We start from the raw sequence: 26,058 nt of genomic DNA on the forward strand, positions 1-26,058 counted from the left end.
CACAGAGGCGGGAATTGAACCCGGACCCTGGAGGTGCAAGGCGACAGCGCTAACCACTAAGCCGTCTTGCCGCCTACTCTGACTTCAATTAAAGGAAGAAAAAAAAGAAGCAAAATAGTTTATTTGTTCCACATGTAGAAATAGTTTTTGAAGAGTTGAAACATGCATTTGTGCCAAGGCTTTTTGTTTGTTTGTTTGTTTTTTGTAAAGTTCTAAAAAAAAAAAAAAAAAGTTGGAGAACCCCTAAGGACACTTTTTTTTTTTTTTTACCCTGACTAAGTTTTAATTTCCATTTCAATCTGATAATAAAACTCTTTCCTCTATGTCTCTGTCCCCAGGTCCTCCTCAGGTCTCCCATGTCCCTTGTTGTTGTCCCCCCTCTGAGTGTGTGTACTCCTTGTGTGAAGTCTGTGCGTCATTACGCGCGCTCCAACCCTGTTCAGAGACACTTGAGTCCACTCAGGAGGTCGGGCTCAGAGAGAGAGAGAGAGAGAGAGAGAGGAGGGTGGTGTGTGAGAGAATCACCAGCTTGTGGTGGTAGTGTTCAGGTTTTAGACATCTGCCATCTGATTTAGATCGAGTCCCTCCTGTGTTGGGTGTGTGTGTGTGTGTGTGTGTGTTGGGTATCTGCTTTATTTCTTCCAGTGCTGATGTGCGGCTGAACAACCCGGAGCGATGGCGCGCGGCGCGTTCTGGAGCGCGCTCTGTCTCTTCCTCGTGTCCCGCGCTGGACTTTCCTTCGGCACCGGTTTCATGTACCCGTTCCCAGGACTCACACTGCAGCACGTGAGCTCAGAACAAAGCGTCGCCGGACCTCCGGCTGCAGGCATCAGCTCTCAGCGCAGGTACGGGACAGTTCACCACTTCATTACTCTATCATTACTCTTCACATCATCATCATCATCATCATCATCACTAATATCAGTGCATGTAAAGCTGCAAGCCCACATCCATATCATCAGGGGTTGCCAGATTGTTCGTAATTAAGTCAATCTTTCATAATTCACTCAACAGCAACAGCAAGTTTGAGATTGAAAAAAAAAAAAGTTCTTAAAGGTGATGTTACCTTCAAGTTCAAACAAGATTTTCTTTTAAAGCCCAAGTTGGGGCTAGCACATACATTCCGAAACAAATCCTGAATTTCATTACATTCTCAAAAAAAAAACAAAAAAAAAAACACACACACACACAAAAAGTTTTTTTGTTTTTTTGTTCTTGGTATTAGATTGTTACCAATTATTACTAATCTGTAAACCTGTTAGATAGATAGATAGATAGATAGATAGATAGATAGATAGATAGATAGATAGATAGATTAACAACATCAAGTAACAATGATTCAACATAATAGACAATAAACATGTAGTACCAATTACAGATCATCAATCATGTACAGTGTACGTTAAAACATAGAAAAAAAAAACTGGAGGACAACCATACAACAGAAATCACCAAGATACTACTAAGTATTCTCTCATTCGTTCTCTCTCTCTCTCTCTCTCTCTCTAAATATATACAGTATATACATATGTGATGTATAATATATATAATATACAGTATATCATACTTATTTTCTTTTCCTGAAGTCTCTATATATTTTTTGGCTGACTCTCTCTCTCTCCTAAAGAGAATAAAATGAATGTGTGCAAATATCACTGAATGAATATTAGCGGACAGACTAAGCGATGTGCAATGCCTTATAGATATTGAAAGTGACAGCAGTGCAAAAGTCAATGGTGCAAGACTGAGGCAGTGCAAGGCAATGCAGAAAATAGTGCATGATGAGTAGATACATTAATATTCACTTTAATTTTAATTTAATAATTGTCATTGTCGCAAAGCAGCTTTACACAATCAAAATACTTATTTACATTTGTATGGTATGTGAATGTGTATCAATCAAAATGATCAGATTGTCCCTGGTGAGCAAGCCGAGGGCGACAGTGGCAAGGAAAAACTCCCTGAGATGATAATAGGAAGAAACCTTGAGAGGAACCAGACTCAACAGGGAACCCATCCTCATCTGGGTGAAACAGAGAGTGGGAATTGATCTGCAGTCACACTGTATGTTAGGTGGCAGGCAGTTCAGCTATAACAGTTGATGTTAATTGATGTTAATATGGAGTCCAGGTAGTTATTGAAAACTCAGATAGACTTGTAGGAAGTTCCAGTCCTGAACTATGGAATTGTCAAGTCCTCAGAGAAACAGAAATATGACTGTGAACAGTGACTATATGTTATGTGGGAGAGAATTCCTACATGAATGATTACCATTCATGTAGGAATTACCTGATGAATACACAGTTTGACGTCTGAAGCCTCACCACAGACACACTGGCACGGCTTCCATATGGGCACCTATTTTCTTTTGACCTATGCTGTGTTGCCGGCACGTATCTGTGCCGCTTAAGTTTTAAGGGTTAAAGCGTTGAAGGGTTAAAGTTGAGTCTTGCATATGAATTAAATTAATTGAATTGCAGTACACTCTCAGATTGTCATAATCTTGAGTACTTCAACAATGAAAAATGTCTATAGTGCAATTTTTTGTATCACAACCATGAAAAACTTTAAAAAGTTCATGAAAGGCATACACCTTCCCAGGCGTCCTCGATTCCATCCCCTTTTCCCAAGGAAAAGTACAGTTGGCCCTGACTGTTTCCAAAAGCATACATGTACAATCTAAGTTAGTTAGTGTAAAGATTATATACATAGATAAATCTGCAACATTGACAAAAGAAAAAAAAGGGTGAGTCCAAGTCAGTGCCAAGCCAGAGGTTCATAAGCTCAAGTCGTGAGTATGCAATTCCGTTCCATGTTACAAGTCATAAAAGTTGCTGTCTGAAAGTCTGACTAAAATCCAAGCTCTGGATTTGACAGGTACTACATTAAAGTTACTTAAGAACACATCAGAAAGGTAGTTTTTTGGAGTAAACGTTTCAAAAAGGAAGTTTCTTACTTCAAACCCCAGGGCAATGTGCCCCTCTTTAAACTGCAGAGCTTCAAGTTTCAACAAAGAAAGTGCATGCTATCCTAAAGCGATGAGAAAAATCTGAGCAATGAGAAAGATCTGCCACTTGTTCATTCACAGCGATGCACATTCTGATTCACTTGCTTTTTGCAGACGAAGCCAATGTGGAGAGATTTTTTTTTTTTTTTTTATTTAATTCACCACGCAGAATGATATTTATAAATGTACTGTACATATAGTGCAGGAAAACTTTTCAACCAAAGTTCACAGCTTTTCTTGTAGGTGTAGTTGTGGGACAAACAAAAACACATGAAAGTTAACATGAACATTGCATTTACAGCGATAAATTAAAAGAGTTTATTTATTCATCTATTTAGAGTAACTGTCTGATCAGATCCAAACAAAAAGCAGTGGTTTAAATTCGGAGAATCTTAATCTCTCTTGTAGTTTAGGGCATAAAACGTCTGGTTTAAATCCAGTCCATTGATGTGATCTATAGCACTCAGAGCTCATTATGTTCCTAGTTTGTTTTTCAGGGTTCTGATGCAATCAAGTGTTTTTTTTTTTTTTTTTGCTTGGAAAACCTGGTCACCCAGAGTTATGTCATTAGTACCGAACATTTTTACTTTTAAGGCATAGATTGAATTGCCCAGATACTATCTAGTTTCGAAAAATCTGACAAAATTTCAACGCCAAAGGAGTAAATCTCATCAGAGTCAGTGAGCCGATAAGCATGCAGGGTGCTTATTACAACGCCCAGAGACGGAGATACAAGATGCTTGACTGCAGTTTCAATGTAAGTGATCAAAAGTATAATTCCACTTTATCAGTCTTGACAAAAAAACAACAACAACAACAACAAGAAGTTGCTGAAACATCGAACTAAAGAGTTGAAACAGAATAGTGATATCACATTGTGGTGAAAAGGTTCATATTTTGTTTTATAAACAAAACAACTTTAAATGTGTAAACATGCTGAAAAATTCAGAAGGTAAAAAAATTAAACATAAACATACACTATATGGAAAAAAGTATTTGGCCAAACCTGTTAATTACCGAATTCAGGTGTTGCAATCAGGCTCCTTATCCTCAGGGAAGGACAACCTTAATGCTTCAGCATACCAAGGCATCTCGGACAATGCTCTGCTTCCAACTTTGTGCCAACAGTAAGGGGGAACACCCTTTTCTATTCCAACATGACTGTGCCCCAGTGCTCAAAGCAAGGACTATAAAGGCATGTTTTGATGAGTTCAGTGTGGAAGAACTTGACTGGACCGAACACACAGCCCTGACCCCAACCCCATCAAGCACCTTTGGGAACTAGAACAAGGATTGTGAGCCAGACCTTCTTGTCCAACATCAGTGCCTGAGCTCATAAATGCTCTACAAAATGAATGGGCACGAATTTCCTGAGAAACACTCCAAAATCCTGTGGGCAGCCTTAAAAGAAGAGTGGAAGCTGTTATGGCTGCAGATCGGTGACCAACTTTATATTAAAGTTTATGTAATATGCTATATATCTATATAAACTATGTGTGCTTGGATACAATGTCAAATGTTTTGGTCCGTAACATAATATAATTTTCATTAAAATAGGTCTTATGAAATTTGTATCAATAAAAGTATCGTTCAGGAATTGGTATTGAAGAAGTCAAGTACTGGTACTTACACGGATTTTGGCCATTTTTAAACGATATCCAGCCCTGAACTAGTCTCTAGTCTCTGAACTTGAAAAACATTTGAAGAAGCTGTACATTTCATAATTTTTTCTGCAGTTACTGAAGACAAAAGATGTACAGTAGGTCTTGGTAAAGTACACTACTGCTCAAAATTCGGGGATCACTTTTAGGATCACATAGAATTTTGGAAACATACACGAAATTAGTCTGAGAGAACAAGACATGCTGACATTGTCAGTTAGAAATAATGATTTTGATGGAAATTATGAATATGTTCTTCAAACATTGCTTTCATCAACAACAACAAAAAAAACCTTTTGCAGCAATTACAGCCTGGCAGACCAGAGGCATTCTAGCAGCTCAAGATGATCTGATAAGATTTCCCCCCATGCTTCCTGCAGCATCTCACACAAGATGGATTGGCTTTACGGCGTCTTCCTCCCTACCATACAGTCAAGCTGCTCCCACAACAGCTCAATAGGGTTTAGATCCGGAAACTGTGCTGGCCGCTCCATTACAGTCAGAATTCCGGCAAACCTTAATTGTTTGTGAAATGGATAAAATAGTTTGTGAATTGCAAAATTGAAAATGTGTTTTTCTTTGGAAAACAAAGAAATTTGCAAGTGATCCCAAACTTATGAGCGGTAGTTTATTTCCTTAAAAAAGTAATCAGTTTGGAAGGACATTCAGGGTCAGTGGATCAGGGAGATGACTTGATTGTAGCCTGGCTCTGGAAAGACTAACCTGTCTGGCAAAAGGGAAAATTGAGGACTTTTACAAGATCTGGAAAATCCTTTCTGCAGTTAAACGATTGGGTCACTCCTGTCAAGGCTCCTTTGTGCTGCTAAGTGTACGATGCTGTTGCTGTAAAGATGGGAGGGTGGAAGCGTCAGGGAAGTGTTTTGTTGGTTTGTTTTGATGTACGATTGGATGTGAAATCATTTAAAATCTATATACATGATTGTGAAAAATTATATAAAGTGATCATTCATAAAATTCTACGGAAATTACTTTACAGATTATACAAACTTGCTTCTTTTATCAAGGAAAACTTTAGTAGGAAATGATGCAAATGCCTGAGGTCATAAAAATATGGCACCACCTCAGGTGTGTCTGTATCCAAGAGCTCGGGCCAGGTTGTACAAATTTCACCTGGGAATTCCGGATAAAACCATTTCATCGCACTGTTCCGTGCCGGAGGTGTTTTTTTCTTCCCGTGTTCCAAGTCCAATGAATCGTAGCACATTTCTACCGTCTATGCCCATAACCCCCGGCATTAAACAATAACCAGAACAATATATTTGATCTATCTGGCCTTGCTGCAACATCATAATCTTTGAAGCGTCAGTCAGTATTGCGGTGAACATTAGCATATGTCGAGCATTTGCGCAGTTTCAGTTGCATGATTAAGCAATGGAATTTATGAATGTTATATTTAAAGAAAAGAAAATACTTGACCAAATCAGGGCCGTCAAATTCAAATGTTGTTATCCAGCCAAGTCTTTGTTTTTTAACCCCACAAGCTAACCAAAAGCAGGCTAGAAACGCAAACCAACAACGCCTGATCTGACTAGCATGACTGCTGGTTTAAGAACATCCTCATATCTGTCACATGACCTCATTCACTTTATTACAGGAACTGGTGCCAGTACACGATATCGAAGACGGTTACGTGCCAGGTGCACAACGGCTCGGAGACGACGGTGCAGAGGGTGTTCCAAGGCTGCCGATGGCCAGGACACTGCTCTAAAGTCATCAGGTATGAACCTGTATCATCTCTCTTTAGTGCTTTCCAAGTTCTAAGGATGTGAAAAAAGAAAAGAATTTCTGTTTTTTTTTTTTCTTTCAAAGCAAATTGCATTTATTTTAATCCTGTTTAAAGATTTATAGCCATCCTACAGAGACATCGACTGAGATGAATGAGATGTTGGCGTATATTTAAGTATAATCAGATTTCGAAACAAAAAAACATCCCTACGGCAATCCAAAGCCACTGTTGCAAAAATTGTGAATCGACTCCAGCTTGAATGCATCAGAATGCAAATGCTGGAACGCTTCTACTATACAATGCTGATTTCTTTTCATCTGCAGTTACAGGACTCTGATTAGGCCTGCGTATAAGGTGGCCTATCGACAGGTGACTGCGCTCGAATGGAGGTGCTGTCCCGGATTCCTGGGAAGTGACTGCAGTGTAGGTGGGTTAAAAAACAAATCAAAGCAATAAATAACATAACGCAGCCAGATAGCGCGGTTGGGAAGTCAAGCTACTCTTTGCTCGTATAACTCAATCAGAAATCGGCCTAGGTGCTCTGCTCATGCCCGTGAGGCTTTGACCTGGAAGACAATACAAAATGCATAACAGCTGAAAAAGTCACGAATAATATGGTGGTGTCATCTGCCTTCGGATAACACCATAACCACAAGGTATAGCATGCCTCTAGTGTGACTCATTTAGAGTCAGGGGTAGCTCTGTGATCAAGGCATTTGGCTACTGTTTGGAAGAGCCCATGACCACCAAGTTACCACTGTTGGGTCAAGGGGTTACAGATTGACACTTCAAGATCTTCAAATGCTGACCCATCCATTATACAGTAAGTCATTAGGTGTGAACAAGAAAGGGGGTACAGCCATGGGTGTAACATTTTTTTCCCCAAAAAAAATAAAAGATCTTTGAAGGATGAACCAGAAAGCATCAGCTAATAGTGTGCAAATCAAAGTAAACACACAAGTGTATATATACATACTGTATATTACACAAAAAGGAAAATGAAACTGCATGTTCAGTGTTTTCTGGTTTAAATGAAAGAGTTAGAATTTTGTTTGGTATTAAAAGGAAACACAGCACGAACCCAACCGATCATTAAAGACTTGCTTTTTTTTTTTTCCAAACTCAAAATGACAAATACAGTTGCCTTCAAGTGTGTTTGTGTGTTTGTTTGTGATTCCCCGTTATATAAGGCCTTGCTCAACCTTGGTACTTCCATTGTTGAGCTATTGATTCTAGCCCTCACATCTAATATCACAAGCAGCTGTCACTGAGCGATGGGTTTTAGCTCAACCTCGCTCATTTAATTACATCCAAGAACTCAAAGTCCGATAATTAGCAGCGTGAAATCTAATGTGGATCAATTCTATTAAATCCGGGAAGTGCATTTTTGCAGAGTAAGCAGCGATCGCCTTTTTCTTTTCTTTTTATCTTTTAGGGGGAAAATGCTTTCTGTAAAAGTTAATATAACACTGTGGATGCTCGAGGCTCTGCGTGCTCATTGAAATCATATGAAGGGAATTAATACACGTTTTTACTACAGCCTCTGTTGCTTTGCTATAGTTGGTACATGGCCATCGGTTAATTGTTGCCATGGTTCGAATGTTTTTAAAAGTGTTATGGGGGTTGTAATGGATCCCGGTGTATCGTTTCTTGCCATAGTGTGCTGATTAGTAAGAGAAAAAAGCGTTAGGGACGACCGAACGAAAATCCGATTTTGCACTCGTTAGGGTGAGGGATAGGTATGGGGTTGGACAAAATCCTGCAGACAATTCTTTGGAGTATGTTGGAATTCAGATTTCTACTTATTCCATTATCTCTTCTTGTTCCTTGGCCAAGCGGCTAAGCTTAATTGACTTTGTCTTGTACTTTTCCTCTCCAGCCGTTCAGTAATACGTGCTCTGCGGTTTCACGCTTCTTAATCGAGATTCCTTTGTGTCTCTCTTTTCAAAAAAGAGTGAGATCATCCACCACAAGGCGATGGAATATCAGCCCCCACACATACACGCCGCATAGCTCCCACCCTCCCCACCCCCCCCGTCATACATTCAAAACCTTTATTTAAAAACTCCATCCTGAGTACTTTGTTTCTTTTTCCTGGTGTATACCTATTCCTCATTTGCTCACTGTCATCACCCACTTTCCGAGCGAGTTCCAGTCCTAGGTCTGCTCACTGACCTCTTCCACTACCACAACATCGAGTGTTTTGTATTGCGTCACCGCAGTCTGCCCAGAACTAAGGCGGTGGGGGGTTGGGGTGTGGGGGGTTGCTTTAGTGGAGGCCGTCATGCTTGAGTATGGGCCAGCCGTCTGGGCTGCAGAACATCTGGAAGCGCTGTGGGCCTTTTGGAGTGCTTGATGGAGTGAGCCAGCTAGGGAGAGCGCGTCGCTCACACACATCTAAATTACACACATGTACACGCCGCGCTTCATCCTGGAACCCGGCGAGCGCTGGCGAGTGTATTAAAGAGCACTTGAATGATAACAGGGGCACTTGCGGTGCACGTAAAAATCCTTCCTCGGAATGCAGCCACAGGGGCTACACCTTGTTCCCACAAAGATCAGGCTGTAAAACGAAAGCGTGTAAGGACAGGGAGGAAATCGATCACCTTGTTAAAGTGCAGATGCAGAAAGCTGTTCGAGGAAATACTTTATCTGAAGCTAATTAACCCGGTCTGCTCATGCAGTCAACGATAGTGCTGCATTAAAAGATTTTTTGGCTGTTTTTACGACCTGTTGTGCAGTAGAAATCAAAATGCCAGCAATCAACAAAGTACCCCTTCTTCCTGTGCTTTGAAGACGCTGCAGATTTTGCCACCTGGGGATTTTGGATCCCGTCCTAGAAAAATCTGAGCTGTCTTCCGGCGTTTATGTTGTTGAAATGCACTTGTATGTTAGCGCTTAATGGATTTAATGTTTGGTTTTGTCAACTGATGAAGCTTTTACGTTAGCTCTTTGAAGGGGATAAATCACACACACACACACACACATGCACATTAGTGACTGTTTCCAAACACTAAAAAAAAAAAGAAACATTTATAAAATATATATTCATATATTATCTATATAGTAAATTACTTATTTAAAGCAGAGATTTACTGAGAATGCATGGGTATGCCAGCCTTGCTATAGTAGATTTGAGTGTGTGTGTGTGTGTCTTGTTCGCATGGGAATTTGCATCTGAGAGAATTCCGGAGTCGGAGTTTTAGGGGAGTGCTCTTAGTGGGAGAGAGAGAGAGGGAGATGCTTTGAGATGTTTCTCAGGTCACAGACACTAACCCCTGATGTTTGTTCACATATTTATATAGGCTAGTCCCCATCGGGATTCTTCCTGGCGCTCCACAAACCATATGCCCCCTCCCTGTCCTTCTTTCTTTTCTCTTGCCTTTTGGGTTAAGACCACAGAGGTGTTGGATGTATTTGTATACATTGACCAGCGTGCTCTGTTTTCTCTCATATCACTTCATTTCCTCTTCAAAGAAGCAATATGCAAAGAACGAGCCGTTTTCCAAAAAGCGAGCCATCTCGTACGGAGTGACACGGGTCCTCTGTAGTCTCGCTCGAGACGTTTGGTCTGCGTAATCGTGGCCGATGACAAATATTTAGCTTTGACGGTAAATAAGGTTTGCTTCCCGATCCATATATGGTATAAACCGAGGTCTTCTCAGGACCGCGAGGAAAGATAGCTATAACAGATAAGTACTGATATTTAAAAAGTACATCCTTCGTTATTAAGGAAAAGTGAACCGAGTTCAAGTTTAAAGCTTGACATACCGTGTATTTATACATACACAAAAAGGGTTGTGGGAAAGAAACAGCAGACTCTTTTTGTTTGCTTTACCTTTGGCAATATGTATGTGTGTGTGCACTAATGGGCTCAGAAAAGTCCTCAGAAAATCACATCCATATGGGAAGAACAGGCTGAACACTCAACAGAAAGAAAAAAAAAAATCCCAACAAAGGATCACCTGACAAAGTATGGTCTTATGATTACCCGAACAAAGGTAGAAAACAAAGGATCAAAGAGATACAAGCAAGATAGATGAGTGCGGATGGAGATTTAAGGAGCGTGAGTTCTGTTGACCTTGAATTTTCTCAACCTCACACTAATGCCGTCCACTCTAATGAAAAACCGTTTGATCACATTAGCGTTGCAATTGCAATATGCAGACCATTTGCAGCTTGAGCCTCAGACTGATGATACGGAACATTGCAAGTGACTCAGATTGGAAATAGTTTGCTGGACATGAGGAATACATACACAACCAAACCACTTATCTTGTGACTCAACAAATCCAATCATCCATGTCCTCCAACATCTTAGACCCCTGCTGGTGCTGCAACTGAAACATGTCGGGGAAAAGTCGCTCCAGATTGATCAGCAGACGCTTCAGTGTTGTTGGTTTTGGGGCATTTGTTGCTATTACAGGCCAGACAGCCTTTACCCCAGCAAAGATGATTTTCCACAGGGGCAGAACATTTCCAAGGGATAGAATCTTGATGAGACCCAGGACCCAGTCTGGTTTGATGGTACTGTATGTGGAACCGTGTACTATCCTTACACTTAACAGTAAATCTGCAGCTTACTTTATGTTGAAAAACCTCAAAGAGTGATAACTAGAGCTCCATGTATGGCTAAGAACCTTTCACGTCCCACTAAGAACCGTTCCCATTTTCCATAGCGTGACCCTGTTTGAACTATGATGAAATCTTTTTTCATTTATATCTTCATGCACGCAAACCGGGACATTCAAAGTTTGAAAACTCTTTGTCTTCACATCATATTTTCAATGTAAAGTGAGGATTTATGGCATATCTTGGCTGAACCATCATCCTTTCAGGAGTCACATTTAACTTAGTCAAACATCTAAGTCAGCTTGTTTGCTCGTCTCATCTCATCTCATCTCATCTCATCCCCCTCTTTCAAGTTTATCAATCCTACTCGCATGTCACCATGACCAGCTCCATTTTTGGAACATTCCTCCCCAAGCTTGTTGAGAAAAAAAAACATTGAAACAGTGCCAAAGAAAGCAAGATACAGCATCTTGTTCTAAACTCTGGTTTTGTGCAAGCCATCAGATTTGAAGCAGACATCTCCAAAACTTCTACAGGAGACCAATACATCCTGTAACACATGTCCGAATCAGCAGTTAGAATATGGAATGAATAGTTTAGAAGAAACTATGGCTAAAACCTGGTCTTTGCAATGTTCTTGTGTCATATACCGGTTGTTTAAACTTTATTTTCAGTCATAAACCACATCGTAAATGTTTCTGTTTTATGGAATTTACTCATGTCAAAGCATATCAGACGTTTGTGTGGTACCACTGGCATGGAACATATCAGTAGAAATCTGGTAGCAATTTCCCTGCCATTGCTCCTTCCCCCAACTCACCTTTCACACTGAGCTGCTGATGGATATCTTTAGATTGTAGACACAGGGCCTGAAGGTAATGGGTGAATCAACTTTCTGCTGTCTGGATTTCAACATATCCAGGAATGTAGGAACCTCTTGTTGTATTCAACTGATGTTTTGTTAGAGTGATAAGTTTAAGGTGAGAACTGGTAAGTTGTACAAGTAAAGATTACTTTATTGAACAGATATGGTCTTAGGGGAAAACTTGAGTTGTGCTCTGCCATCATAAATTTGTCCATTAATTTAATCATTCATTCATTCATTCATTCATTCAACATTTCCTGTTGGTAGCAGTGGACCTAGAAAAACTTCCCAGTCTTCTCTGCCACTAGCCACGAAATCCAGCTCCTAATCAAGGATCCCCAGACATTTCCAAGTCAAAAGTCTCCAGCAGTCCCGGATCCGCCCAGGGGGTCTCTATCTTGTCGGCCAAGCAGGAGCCAAACAGGGCCATCCTTGTAGATTGTCTAAACTACCTAAATTGGTTCCATTAAAAACCTTAACCTCACAAGACCCTAAAGTTTGCGCCAACTTTAGGGTCTTGTGAGGCCTCGTACTTTTTCCATTTATTACGTGCTTCTGTTTATTAGCACCTGATAATTTTTGAACTTGATCAGTGTCCTCAAACAGGAATATGTTAAGCACAATAGTAATACTCAGCGGAGCATCGTCATATGAGCATCCTACAAGGCTAAACAAAAAGTGTAGTTTAGAGAAAATAGTCAGAAGTAGTCATTCGAGGACAATGGGATCTCATGAGTTTAAAATACTATCTACCATGATTTCATTTTTGCAAGAAAAAGATCTGCTCGGTGTAGACCTTGAGAAAAAACCCGTAACTGCTCCAGTGCAAGGTATTCTCTTAAGAACGCTGTGAACAAACTCCCGACATGACTGCCTGTGCAATTATGCACATCGAAAATGGCCTGTCTCTGTGTTGTGTCTCGGATTGATGTGTGCAGGGGGATACGTAATTCTCTGATTTACCCTTGACTCCCAGTTGCACGTGAAGCCAAAACAGCAGGATGGTGTAAAATGCTTGACTTGTAGTTCTGCATGCACCACCCAGTAAAGTACTGTATGTCATGCAAAATTCAGTCATGATGAACAGGAAGTTCGTACTTTCCAGCCACAACATGGAGCAGGAGCTGATTGCACAGACCATAGCACTAACTAAAGCAGGATGTGTAAATATGGACAATTAGAATATAGGATAATTTCCTGTGAAGCCTCAGTGGGTGTAGACATTGAAAACAAAACAAATGATATCATTGTCCACTTTATCGTGGACATTGAACATGGAAAGCCCGATCCAAAGTAAGTGTAAACTCCAATGATTAAAACCTGTTTTGGGGAGCATTGCTGGTGGGTGTCCAGAAACTGGGACAAGAACGTCATTCTCACCAACCTAGTCCAGATTATTCTTGATCAAAGATTCTGCAATGTTTATGTGGTTGATGTTGGCCAGGATTCCACACAGCACAGAGAAATCTGATTGGATTTTAATGAACAATTTCTTAGGCGTTAGTCTGTATTTAAAAATGGCTGAAAATGGACTTCCAAAAGCATAGGCGTGAGTCAGAAATACGTCTGAGTCATTGTCTTACTTTCTCCAGTGGTAGCTGCATTAACAAAGTAAAAAGACCGACCCAAATATTTCAGAATCAGCAGTCTGCCTTTCTCATTCTAATTCTCATCCTGACTCAAATTCAATGCGCTTGCATTCATACTTAAAAAAAAGAACACAAGTACATCATTCTGTTATTAGAGTCTGGAAAAAATGCAACACGGTTGCTCCATTTAAATCCGAAAAGCAAAACATCTTAGATGGCAAATTCCTGTACAGAACACCACGCTAAGTCATGACCGCCTTGTCGAAGCAGTGGTTGTGTGGCCGCGTCTGATTTATGACGTAACGTCTCTGTCAGCGATATTAGTCATCTCATCAAACGCAAGCTCAGAGGTTATCTTGGCTGTTGCATGCATGCTACGTGCAGAATAGTTACATTCCAGCTGAACAAGACAGAGCCAGGCGGCTCGAAAATCAGACATTCCGACAGCTAGAGTGTGTGTCATGATTGGCTTGCTAAGGATGCTTGACACTCAGACGCAGGGGCTCTCTAAAGATGCATCTTATAGTGTGTATTCATGGGGGAATTTCTTAGAGGCACAAACGGCAGGGTTTTTCTTACTTCATCACTAATGATAACGCATGATAAGTGAATAGAATGACGGGATGGCAGATGCCTTTGCCTCTTACTAAAGATGTGGATCTTCACTTTGTCCTTACTGATGCGATCTAGCATTGTACAATGAAAATGTCCTACAACTTTTTCCTAAACATTTGAAAGAGCCTTTGACAAGTAGCAAGATGACCCTATCTCATCTTAGAGGAAAGAAATATCCATTTCAAAAAAGAGCAAAAGGTTCTGCATGAGAACACATGTAGTGCCATTCGTACATGACACACGTTTAACACCATATCACGTATCAGCCGATGATTATTTGGCCAGATTTAGCACAGTTTAGCTCTTCGGCTGATGGAAAGCCTGCGTTCTTACCACACAGATGAGCATACTGGTGAGTATTTAAACACAATGGCTGAGCTACTAAGGAAAGGGAGGTGGCCATTGTGATTTACTGTACAGTATAATCAGTCGTGTGCAACATCGCTTCTGTGAGCTTTGTTTTTTCTTTAAGTCACGTTTATTTATGTACCACAGTATGTGCATTTCTTTTATTCACCCCTTCGTCTTCTGCATTGATTATCCTATTCTTCTTTGTCTTTCGGCTGTTCCCTTTCAGGGGTCGCCACAGCGAATCATCTGCCTCCATCTAACCCTATCCTCTGCATCCTCTTCTCTCACACCAACTAACTTCATGTCCTCTCTCACTGCATCCATAAATCTCCTCTTTGGTCTTCCTCTAGACCTCCTGCCTGGAAGTTCAAACCTCACCATCCTTCTACCGATATATTCACCATCTCTCCTCTGAACATGTCCAAACCACCTCAATCTGGCCTCTCTGACTTTATCTCCAAAACATCTAACGTGGGTTGTCCCTCTGATGAACTCACTCTTGATCCTATCCATCCTTGTCACTCCCAAGGAGAACCTCAACATCTTAATTTCTGCTACCTTCTACTCTGCCTTCTGTCTTTTCTTCAGTGCCGCTGTCTCTGCCATAGAGCATCGCTGGTCTCCTGTACACCTTTCCTTTCATTCTCGGGACAGGCTCTGCACCCTATCCTAGGAAATTTCGGGCACGAAGCGGGGTAGGAGATTGTGAGCCAGGCTTTCTCGTCCTGACCTCATAAATGCTCTACAGAATGAACGGGCACAAATTCCCACAGAAACACTCCAAAATCTTGTGGACAGCCTTCCAAGAAGAGTGGAAGCGGTTATAGCTGCAAAAAGGGTTCCAACTCCATATTGACGTGTATGTATTTGGATACAATATCATTGCAGGTTTGGCCAAAGACATTTGTAATAAAGTTGTACTTTTTCTGGTACAACATTGTCTACTTACGATTCATCAAAAGAGTTTTAAGTGAGTAAAAGGAACTATTTGTCAACGATTATTCAATCAAGGTCAAGGTTTGTGGGTTTCAACAACACAGGCATGTATTTTCTCTCACTGGGAACAAGGGGAGCAAACTTGCACTGTTTTTCAGCAAACTGTTTGTAGAGCAGATGTTTTCAGAAGAACGTGACGTGACAGCTTAATTTTTTTCAGAAGCTGTCGAATGCTTTGTAATTCGCTTAGCTCTTATGTCTGTGGCATTAGATGCTAGTGTGCATTCAGCAGGTCTGTCTTGTCTCAGTGGTGAATACACAAGGCTGGCACCGTGATGAGAATCACCTGCTCAGCTTGGAGGAAACAGCTGCTTGGTTTTCTTGGATAGGACAGAAGTTATGCTGGCATGCCTGCCTATCGAGCAGTCGTGTCCGGCCACACACTGCCCCAGACGCACAGCACAGATGTCTGGGAGAGGTCTGGCAGCAGGAGGCATTCCGTCGGTCACGGCTGGCCACACACACCCCGTCAGACATTGTGTATGTCTTGGGTGAATTTCAGCTCTCCTCGTCTTTTAAAAAGTCCGACGGGCACCGTGCCCGAGTCGTACTACGGGTACGCCTGTGCATCCCCCCCTCTCTTTTCCTCTCTTTCTTGCTCATGTCCTCCCACCTTCCATCCTTTTCTTCTCTGTTTTCATTTCCAAAACATATGTTGAACTCTTGACTTAGACGTATAAATAACTGTGGAGTCCTGGGATAAATGGGTAAAATTGTTCCGCTCTGTTAGATCAGTAATATTTATGAATTAAGACGAGCCGTTGCCTTTAAGAAGCCATCTCACGTTTAACCGTAACACATAGACGTTTTTATTACCATGAGTCTTCAGTGTGTCTGTTGCATATCCTTCCTTTGTGTCATACTATAGCTAGGCTGATTCCCAGCCTGGACCTGCATAACCTCTGACCCTTTTAGACATATGCCTTATGTCGTCTTAAACAGCTGTTGGTAAAAAAGTTGGCGTTCCAGGAGACAGCTGCAGTGTGTGGTGGTGCCAGGGTCCGTCATATGAGCGGATATATTTGACAGCTCGTTGAAACTGTACAGTTGTATCATTGAATAATTTCATTTTGTTCCTGTGAAGTAACTCTGTCTGGACTATTCGGACTAGAATTTATGGGGATCATAAACTCTGGGGAAGCAGCACCTTTTTTAAAAGGAGTCATTGGAAAATGTATATTTATTCTCCTTTTTTTTTCTTTGTTTAAATATTCTGAAGTACAATTATCCAATATAAAAGTTACATGCTGAAAATATTTCCCAAAATGATGGTGAAAAAGGAATTTTTTTTTTGCATCCAGTAAGAGAACTTGTTTGTAGAAGACTGTCCACAACTATGTGTGAGACGAAGACTTGTCTGTGGCATGTGTGTGTGTGTGTGTGTGTTATAGTGAAGGCTAAGACAAATATAGCAAGTGTATGTTTTAAATGGTAGTTCAAATGACTTATTTTTTCATATTCAGATCAAATCTCCAATCCAGTAGTCATTTTTGAAGGTTTTGAAATGTCTTTTTCGACATGTACTGTACAGGGTAAAACAGTGTAAATCAAAGTTAAAGATCAATTATTACTCACACCATCAATTTCCCATCTCATGACACTCATCTAGCTAAGACATTGGACTAGTGAGCAGAAGGTCCTGGGTTCAGACCCCACCACCACCCAGTTGTCCATGGTGGGCCCTTGAGCAAGGCCTCTAACTCTCTGCTCTGGATAAGGGTGTTTGTGAAATATCAATGTAGTTATTTTTGTTTACTTGACCAAACTTGAAAACCCTTCCAAGCTTTGCTGCAAGCACAGTGAGTGTGACTGAGCGATGAAGTTCACACTGAGAGGAACAGCAGAACTGTGACACTGTCTTATATTCAAGTTCTCAGTATTTTTATTTTGCTTTCTATTTGCATTCAGTTCTTCTGGTTGCACCATCTCTATTCACCTTACGGTCGTGTCATCTCCAGTCATGCCACCTTTGGTACCACCTCCAGTTGAGTCATTTACAGTCATGTTACTTCCAGTTTGTTTCATCTAGGGTCATGTCACCTCGATTTATGTCATCTATCTATGTCATCATTCAACCTCTAGTTGTGTCACCAGTGGTCATGTTACCTCTGTTCAAAACACTTCCAGGTGTGTCACCTCAAATCTGGTCACCTCTGATTGTGTCATCTTTGGTCATGTCTTATCCAGTTCTGTCATCTACGGCCTTGTCTTCCATGGTCCTGTCATGCTGGTGACGCAACCTCCAGTCATGTCATTTCTGGACATGCAACATCTAATCGTGTCATCTTCGCTCACGTCAACTCTGTTTGTTCTACCCTGAAGTGTATCACCTTGAGGCGTTTCATTAGCAGTAATGTCTCCTCTGCCGTTTGCACCTTTTCCATTTGTGTCACCTCTGGTCTTTTCACGTCCAGTGATGTCATCTTAGTTGTGTCACCTTTAGGTGTTTCATAACTGGCCTTGTCACCTCTGTTTATGTCAGCTCCGTTTGCGCCTCCTACATTTGTGTCACATCCGGTCTTTTCATATCCGGTTATGTCATTTCTGGTCAAGCCGCCTCCGCTTCTATGACATTTGGTTGTATCACCTCCGGTTGTATGGCGCCTGGCCATTTCACCTTAGCTAATATCAGCTTCAGTTTCCATCTCACCAGATGTGACATGACCGGCGTAAAACCTATGGAGGTGACACAACTAGAGGTAAAGCAAACAAAGGGAATATGACCAGAGGTGAAAGCTTAAACAACTTCATATTTCCTTCACGCTTTGATCACTAGGCTCCTAATGCTTAACCACAAATTCTCCCCTCTGAAAAAGATTTAAAGCTTACTTTAAAATAGCGCAGCTTTAATTATTCATGAAATCATTTGCGTTAATGTCTATTCTTTGAATTTCATTATAACTGCATTTCGAGTAAACATGTTTTATGTCCTTTCTTTAATACGGAACATATTGACGTTTTCATCTGTGGTAATTACACATACTATGCTGCAGATGTGGTAGATAAAGACTATGTTTTAAACCGCTGGAGTATTACTTTAACGCTGAGATTTGAAGGTATCTAGTTCTGCAGTTGATTTGACCACAGGCTTTAAACGGGCTTCGTTCATACCATGCTGTGTGTTACATCTAAATATGGTCATAATCCACCGTTCATTTCCAATGAGGGCTGAAAATAATTTAACAGCCATGTGGTTGTAAAGTATTTTCCCAGATGTATGTATAGACTGTAAGACTCATATATACAATGCTTGTCTGCAGGTTCAGGTTAGAGAACACTGAGCTAGCAACCAGATTCTTTCTCTTTTCTGTCTTCCTCTTCTCTTTCTACCAATTCCAAGCAACTTGTTTTCTCTATCCATGTAATCAGACTCTCGCGAAAAGACATCCTGACTATTTCTTAGGACTTGGTTCTTACGGATTCTTAAGTGGGTTTTCTACACTACATCCAAACCGATCATTTCGTAGTCCTCGTGGTTATGAACTAAACCAATCTGTACTGAAGATGAATCCTCTATAAATAGCAGTACTTGGAAGGACGCCGAACTTTCAGCCTTACGATCTTTCATTCGATTATTGTTACAAACCGGACTGTTTGAAAGACTTGTTTTCATTGCAGGCTTAGCCACAACAGATGTGTTTGTCTAGAACATAAGATGAAAAGTGGTTACGCTGGTTACGTAACTACTTTTTATCATGTTTATATAAGTGCTTGGATAGCTTTAGCTAGCAACCCTTGGCATCTGACCAAAGGATCTAGAGTGCATTGCGGTGGCACAGAGCATCTGGGTGCACAGTAGGGAATCTGTCATGAGGCAGACAGACAGAAAACAAGCTCTCGGAAGTGAAGAGAGCGATGGAGCAGTAAATAAAGGCAGTGACAAGGGAGGAAGTGAAGGAGAAGAAAAGGCCTGTCCGTACGTGTAGGTGTATCAGACCTCGAGCTCCTGGCGACCGGGGCTGATTTACTGTTGGAATAATACAGTAACGGGTTGTAATGTGTTGTTTCAGTTATGCGTTCACTCGGGGACTCGTTTGAGGCATTCATCTACTGGCACTGGGGTGTACTTCAGCTGCCAACTCACTACCACTAATTTCTGAGCAATGTTCCCTGTGATCCTACCCAATTAATGTCCCTCTACATAGTCTGCATGTTTTAGTGGATAGTATGATACAATAGCTAATTTTCCAGAGGCACTATTTCCAGAAAATCATGATAGATTAAACATTATTTGCCTATGTATATATATTTATATATAGTTTTTTTTATCTTTTTATCTCTTATGCAGAATGTATGAACTGTACGGGTTACACTGATCTGAACAACCGCCTGAACAACCTCGAGAGTAAGGTAAGAGCAATGAAATCAGCTAAGATGCGAGTAAAGTATAGTAAAGAACTAACCATTTTTGGTAGAGTTTGAAATGTCCATGAAAACAAATGGAGGCTGGACCATATTCCATCTGTTACACTGCATTTTTGGATCACTCAGGTAAAGGTGTAAGACTTTTGATATTTAGAGAACTAGCTTGATGTGGGTTATGTTTGTGGATAAAACTGTCTAAAAGTAAGTACCATGATAGAAGTGAGCAGTATACAACCCTGAGGTATACCAAGAGATATTTTTCTAAAATAGCAACCTCTCATTTAAATAAAACAAATCCTAATGGCTTTTTCTCTAAACTGTTTTTAAGACAGGTCCAAAGTGTCCTTTAATCAGTCAAGATCAATGTTTAGTCTCAGACCTTTTACTACTTTACTAAGTAATTCTTTTTTTTCCCCAGTACAACGATCTAATCAAGTTTCTTATGAAGACTTCTCGAAAGGACCATTTGTGGTTGTAATGCAACATTATACAGAAAAGGAAAAATGAAAATGGATCTAATAGGAAAGGCTTTTAATCCACAACTATTCAGATCTATGTTTGGGTTGGATACTGGCCCACATTTTCTTTGAAATAAAAGACTTTGCCAAATGAATTAATGTAAATGTAGTACAGTGTAGACAGTGGGATATCAGCATTAAAGGTTTTATGCTGGTTTGTGGAATCTTATTATTATTCAAAGCATTTTTTTTCCTTTTTTGTGCTTTAGATCAAGTTGTTACGGGAGGCTGGACCTCGTCCTCCATCCATCAATACTCTGCCGGAGAGATCAACAGACAACGAGGTAGAAACTCCAGAGCCCACTCCTAGGGGACCCCCACCTTTTTGGCAACCAGGTAAGCCAATCACCTGCCACCACTTTTCTTAACAATTTTCATTTTAACAGGGACCAGCGTTTCACCCCGAGAAGAGAGCCTCCCTGAGATTTTGCGGCCACATACATGGAGAAAGTAATGGCCATAGGAGCGGAGGAGTAATGACATGTTGAGTCTATAAATGCTGGGGCTTAGAGACATGGATAAAGTATGTACATATTTCTTTAGGGCTCAAGCTGCCAAAAAATGTCTCGTGTCTGAAAAATCTCACCTGCTTTTTAAAAGTGTTAAAAAGTCTTGTTCTCAGGCGGATATCAGAATTTAAGCAGGTCAGAACAAGACTATCAATAAGCCAAGGGTCCATATTTTAAATCACTGGAAAGTTTTGTCTGTGATAGTTTTCATCGTACTGTCTAACAATGTCAAGCGGGCAGTGGACTCTCGGCTGCTAAGACTCCATGCTAACGACCGAAAGGTTGTGCGGACTGCCAAGGGGAAACTAGGTCTCATTTATCTGGTTGGATATGAACAAATTGATTCATAAATGATTCGTAGGATAATTTACGCAAGAAATATATCGTTCATGAAGCTAGGTTTGCCAAGGTCACGTTATTTATGCCAAACTGGCCTTGTTATGGAACAGGGTTGCAGATGGAAAAAGCAAGTCCGCAGATGGCGCAGATTTGGGGGCAAGTTTTAAAATAGTCCGTGGCAGCCAAGATCCTGCTTAAATCTGAATTAAATCGGATCAATTTAAGCAGACAAGAGTCTACCAGAAACAAAGAGAAATTGTGTGTACAGACACTGTATCTAGGATATACAGAAATGTTTTTTGTTGTAAGATATATTGCAAAGATTGGTAGAGGGAAAGGAGGATTATGGGGTGGATAATGTTCGTACCAGGCAATGATTTAAAAAAAAAAAAAAAAAAAAAAGGCGTATTGCAGATACTGCAAATCAGAAATGCGTGCACTGCACGGTGAACTTGTTTCCCACGCAAAGACAAAAAAATTAAATAAATAAATCTTCCTCTTCTAATTCTGTATTTTCTTAGTTAGTTTCAGGTCTTATTTGTTTTTGAGATGTATTTGGGCTGGCAACCCTGCGTAAAAAACAAATCAATGGAGAAAATGAGTTGCATCCTGAGTTTGTGTAACACAACTCCTCAGTTTGGGCAAATTTAAACAGGGGAAAGTCACATATGACAGACATTGAATGGGGGGTATAATCAGGGATTCAAGGATTTTAAGTTCATAGCATTATTTATTATTATAAATTATACAATGAAACTAATAAATGTCACTATTTGACAATATATTTCAATCACAAACCTGTCCAGTTGGCCAATTTTATTGGTTATTCCATTTTTCCCCTTTTTTTTTTTAAATGCTAGCACAAATACCTGTATAATAAACCCATCCTTCTGTAGGGTAAGCAGCAATAGATTTGCTGCCATGAAAAAAACTAGTCGATTCCAACTGTTCCAACGTTCTCACAACTTCAGCACCCTTACTCCGTGTCCATCAATAAAAACCGCATGCAGCAGACTAATGAGCGCGCTATTGTTTTCAGTGGTGCTTTATTCTCTTTACAAGCCAAGGTTGGATTTCCATTAAAATCCCAACTTCAAATAAAATGTCATTATCCCATGAGGTCGTTCTTCATCATATTTCCTATTTACATCTGTGTGGGCTTGTCCACTGTTTAATCTGGCAACCTGAACCAAGTCCTGGGTTCAGCGTGTCAAATCAGCTTAATAGATTTGAAGTAAACTCCCTCAGTGAGGCAGTAAAGAAAAAAGTCAAAAGGCTGTTCTATACTATAACACCAAGTAGCCCCAGCCTAGGAGAGGGAATTAGTTAGGGTCCATTTCAAGCTGTGAGTATTGTTTAAGATATTCATCTGATTTAAAGATACGGCAGATAATAAACGGTTTGTTTTGGCCAAGGAACTAACTATGCTTGAGAAACGCACACAAGTTTCATTATTAATGCTATCGTTCGTCAAGATGTGGAAGGTAATGTGTAAAAAAAAAAGAGAGAGAGAGAGAGAACAGAAGTCATAATAGAGGTATATTTATTTCAAATGTACTTAGGAATTTGCATTGGTTTTTAGTTGTGTCATTATCGCATAATATAGGCACAAAAATATATACAGTACCGTGCAAAAGTGTTGAGACCCCGTGATTTCTTCATATTTTGCTTCCAAAGAGGCAGACGTTCTTGTATTTTTAATGTAGTCATGAGGAATAGTTCTCTAGGCTTTTTTGGCTCTCGTTTTTAGTCCAGTCGCCATACCTAAGCAGGAATGCTTTTTGTTTGTTAAGCCACACAGTGACCTATGAATCAGTCAAGCGTAACGTAAGGCAACTAACTTAAGGCATGAACCAGTGAGAAACAGGTGCAGATGATGAGAGATGATCAGGCCGGTGAACAGGTATAATGGTGGTGCTGAATGCTGAGTTGTTGGACAAGAGGGGAAATGAGGTCGCTGTTTTATGTTATATATATAAAATTTAATTGCATCTTTCACCACTTTGGATCCTGTCGCAATAAAACATTTATTTCCATTTTTTTAATTTCATTACCATCATTGAATTTAATTTAGTATAAAGAAATGAGAGGGCTCAAGTATTTTGCACAGTATTGTACATTAGTAAAAAATATCAGGGAATAAGGACTACCTTATACTGTAGTTTCAGAAAAGTTACCCTTAAGGCCTCTTCGGTTGTCCCTCCTGAAGACAGTGGAATTATATAATTATTTTTAGATAATGCATATAAAAAAACTAATAATAATAATAATAATAATAATAATAAAAATAATTGGTTTGAAAGTCAACACCAGCCGTACACTTAGTATGTTGTTGTGTCTTTTCCTGTAATGTCAATGGTTGGATCCAAGAGTTCTCGAAATTCTTGGTTTCACACATGTAGACTTCACTCTGGCTCAAATCTGGAGTCTGAGATGCTTAAAACAAAATGTGTTTGGCTTATCATCTTGCTGAAAGCTCTACCTATGGCTAAACCTCAAAGCAGCCGCCACCAGGGTTTTATACTGAAATATCCAGGCACTAATCAGAATTAATTAAAAAAAAACAGTCTTCAAAAGAATCCAGCATCTACAAAATGTTAATGATCCACCTTCGAATCTTACTGTGGCTATCAGGTGTTTTCCTCGGATACAGTTCCACGGCATCATCAAAAATTCTGATGACCAAAACGTGGGCATGACCAAAACATTTCTCTCTCATGTAACCTTTAATCAGGCAAAGATCCATATTTGGTAACTGTGTTAGTGTCAGTATCATGTTTAGCTTTTCTGGAACAGTTCTAGCAAGAACAGTTCCTTTGTAAAACCCATCGAACACCATGATAAAACTTTCTCTCATGAAAATCATCCCAGGAAAGCAAGAGCAAAACTTACCTCTGCTGCAGAGTAGAGGTACCAGCCTCCGAAATCACTTTGTAACAACCAGCACCTCAGATTAGAGCCGTTATGAAGGTTACAGAGCATAAGCAGCAGATATACATCTCAATATCAATTGTTCAAAGGATTATTGCATATTTGGGACGCCTTCAGAATTGCTCAGTGGTTAAGGCATTGGACTATGGTTCGGAAGATCCCAGGTTCAAGCCCCACAACCACCATGTTACCCCTGTTGGGCCCTTGAGCAAGGCCCTTAACCCACAACTGCTCAGATGTGTAATGAGATAAAAATGTAAGTCGCTCTGGATAACAGCGTCTGCCAAATGCCTAAATGTAAATGTTTTACAGTGTAGAAAGAAATAAAAATCAGGAAAGACCATGGAATTAGAAGGTGTATCCAGACTTTTGACTGGTAGAATATGTTTATATGTACACTTTTTGGAAAAGGTATTACCCAAAGCAGGTGGACCATACATAGGAACTTTACTGGCCTTAATTTGAAACATAAAAAAAGACAACAATGAAACCTTTGAAACATCTTTTTTTTTTTTTTAATGGGAGAACATGTTGAATTTCCAAGTATTTCAATGTGTGCTCTTTAAAGGGTCAACCATAGTATACGGTGCCAGTTGAAGTTCCATTGTTGCTTGGTGAAGCCGTTGGCATCCTTTTGTGAGAAAGAGTCAAGAACTCCTTTCTTGTGATTCTTACAAACAGCTTATTGTTATTTTAAAATTGAGCAACCGCAAGTTTTTTTTTTTTAATCTTAATTGTTTTGAGTACAGATGCCTGAAGGTCAACAACCATCTGTCGCTTTTGTGTTGAGAGTTTTCCAATTTTCCGCATGGTAATGGAGGACAAATGGATTTTATGTGCTAATGAAAAAATATTAATATGATTTTCTCATGGATTACAATTTCTTTGTGTTTATATAAAATATCCCATATATAGGGACAAGAGGTCCTCCAGGGCCAGTAGGACCACCAGGTTCATCAGGACCTCCTGGACCTAAAGGAGAGACGGGTGCCCCTGGCCGACTTGGACCCCCGGGTAAGAGTCGATTTCCGAGATTAATCTTTTCTTTTAAATGAATATGTATGTTGGTGTGCCTTGTACTGTACATATCCTCTCTTATAAAATCCCAGATCAACATCCATGTTTCGTCACACTTTTGGCCCCTTTTTTGGATTTTCTAGCAAATACAGTTCTCTTCGAATATCTTCACATCAGTGTTTATAAAGCTTAACAGAATGTGTACGTATAGAGAAAAATACATTTTCCTAGATTTAGATCAAAGGTTTGTGGCTCAGTTATTTCTATTCATTCTTCAATCAATTCAATCTTATTGGATTTTGAACCAGGAAAAATTATACAGTATGTAAGAAAAGTCAAAGGTGGCTTTCCAAAAGTCAGAAAAGCCAAGTGGAGCTAACCCGAGGAAAATCCATAACCAAGGTGAAAAACATGAAAACTTAGTCAATACTAACAGACCATGAAACATTGCTAGAGAGACAAGGAAAAACAAGACACAAAGAACTAAGGATACAGAATATGGAAACAGTGAATGAGTCACAGGGCATGAATTTATAGTGGAAACATATGTAAGACTCTCGGAGAATACAATACAACCCAAGCAATGTATACATAATGCCTTGTGACTAAGGACAGCATCTATACAGTACAAGGAGTGAGCCGGACTGTGAATTGATGGCTGCTTTGGAAAAGCTGTTATTTTTACTGATAGGATCCTGATATAGTGACACTAGTGCACTGACACTGGAGACTCCTTACATAAATTAACTTCTACTATAAATTAATAATAATTTAAAAAAAACACTTACAGAAAACTTCACCATATAAATGAGTATATGTTTTCTTTGTTTAATAACAACATACTTAGACAATATGTTATTGTTTGGATTATGAAACTATAACATATTTGATTTAAACCTGTAATTTAAATTTACAACCGGAACGTCTGTCTGAGCTGTTGTTATAGAAGTTAGACCAATCAGATTTAAGCATTCAG

General features: G+C 40.0%; 1 protein-coding gene across 1 annotated transcript in view; it reads left to right on the forward strand.

Annotated features, from left to right (window-relative positions):
* The first annotated feature begins 506 nt into the window (after positions 1–506).
* The window catches only part of LOC128512806 (collagen alpha-1(XXVI) chain), a 42,121-nt gene continuing 16,569 nt past the window's right edge, over positions 507–26,058 (forward strand). The window contains exons 1-6 of the mRNA XM_053486229.1: positions 507–845; positions 6,284–6,406; positions 6,739–6,842; positions 19,692–19,753; positions 20,496–20,622; positions 24,981–25,079. Coding sequence (XP_053342204.1) covers positions 676–845; positions 6,284–6,406; positions 6,739–6,842; positions 19,692–19,753; positions 20,496–20,622; positions 24,981–25,079 — 685 coding nt within the window. The 5' untranslated portion in view covers positions 507–675. The remainder of the gene's footprint in view (positions 846–6,283; positions 6,407–6,738; positions 6,843–19,691; positions 19,754–20,495; positions 20,623–24,980; positions 25,080–26,058) is intronic.

This window comes from Clarias gariepinus, chromosome 25 (genome assembly GCF_024256425.1).
Source record: "Clarias gariepinus isolate MV-2021 ecotype Netherlands chromosome 25, CGAR_prim_01v2, whole genome shotgun sequence".
Taxonomy (NCBI): domain Eukaryota; kingdom Metazoa; phylum Chordata; class Actinopteri; order Siluriformes; family Clariidae; genus Clarias; species Clarias gariepinus.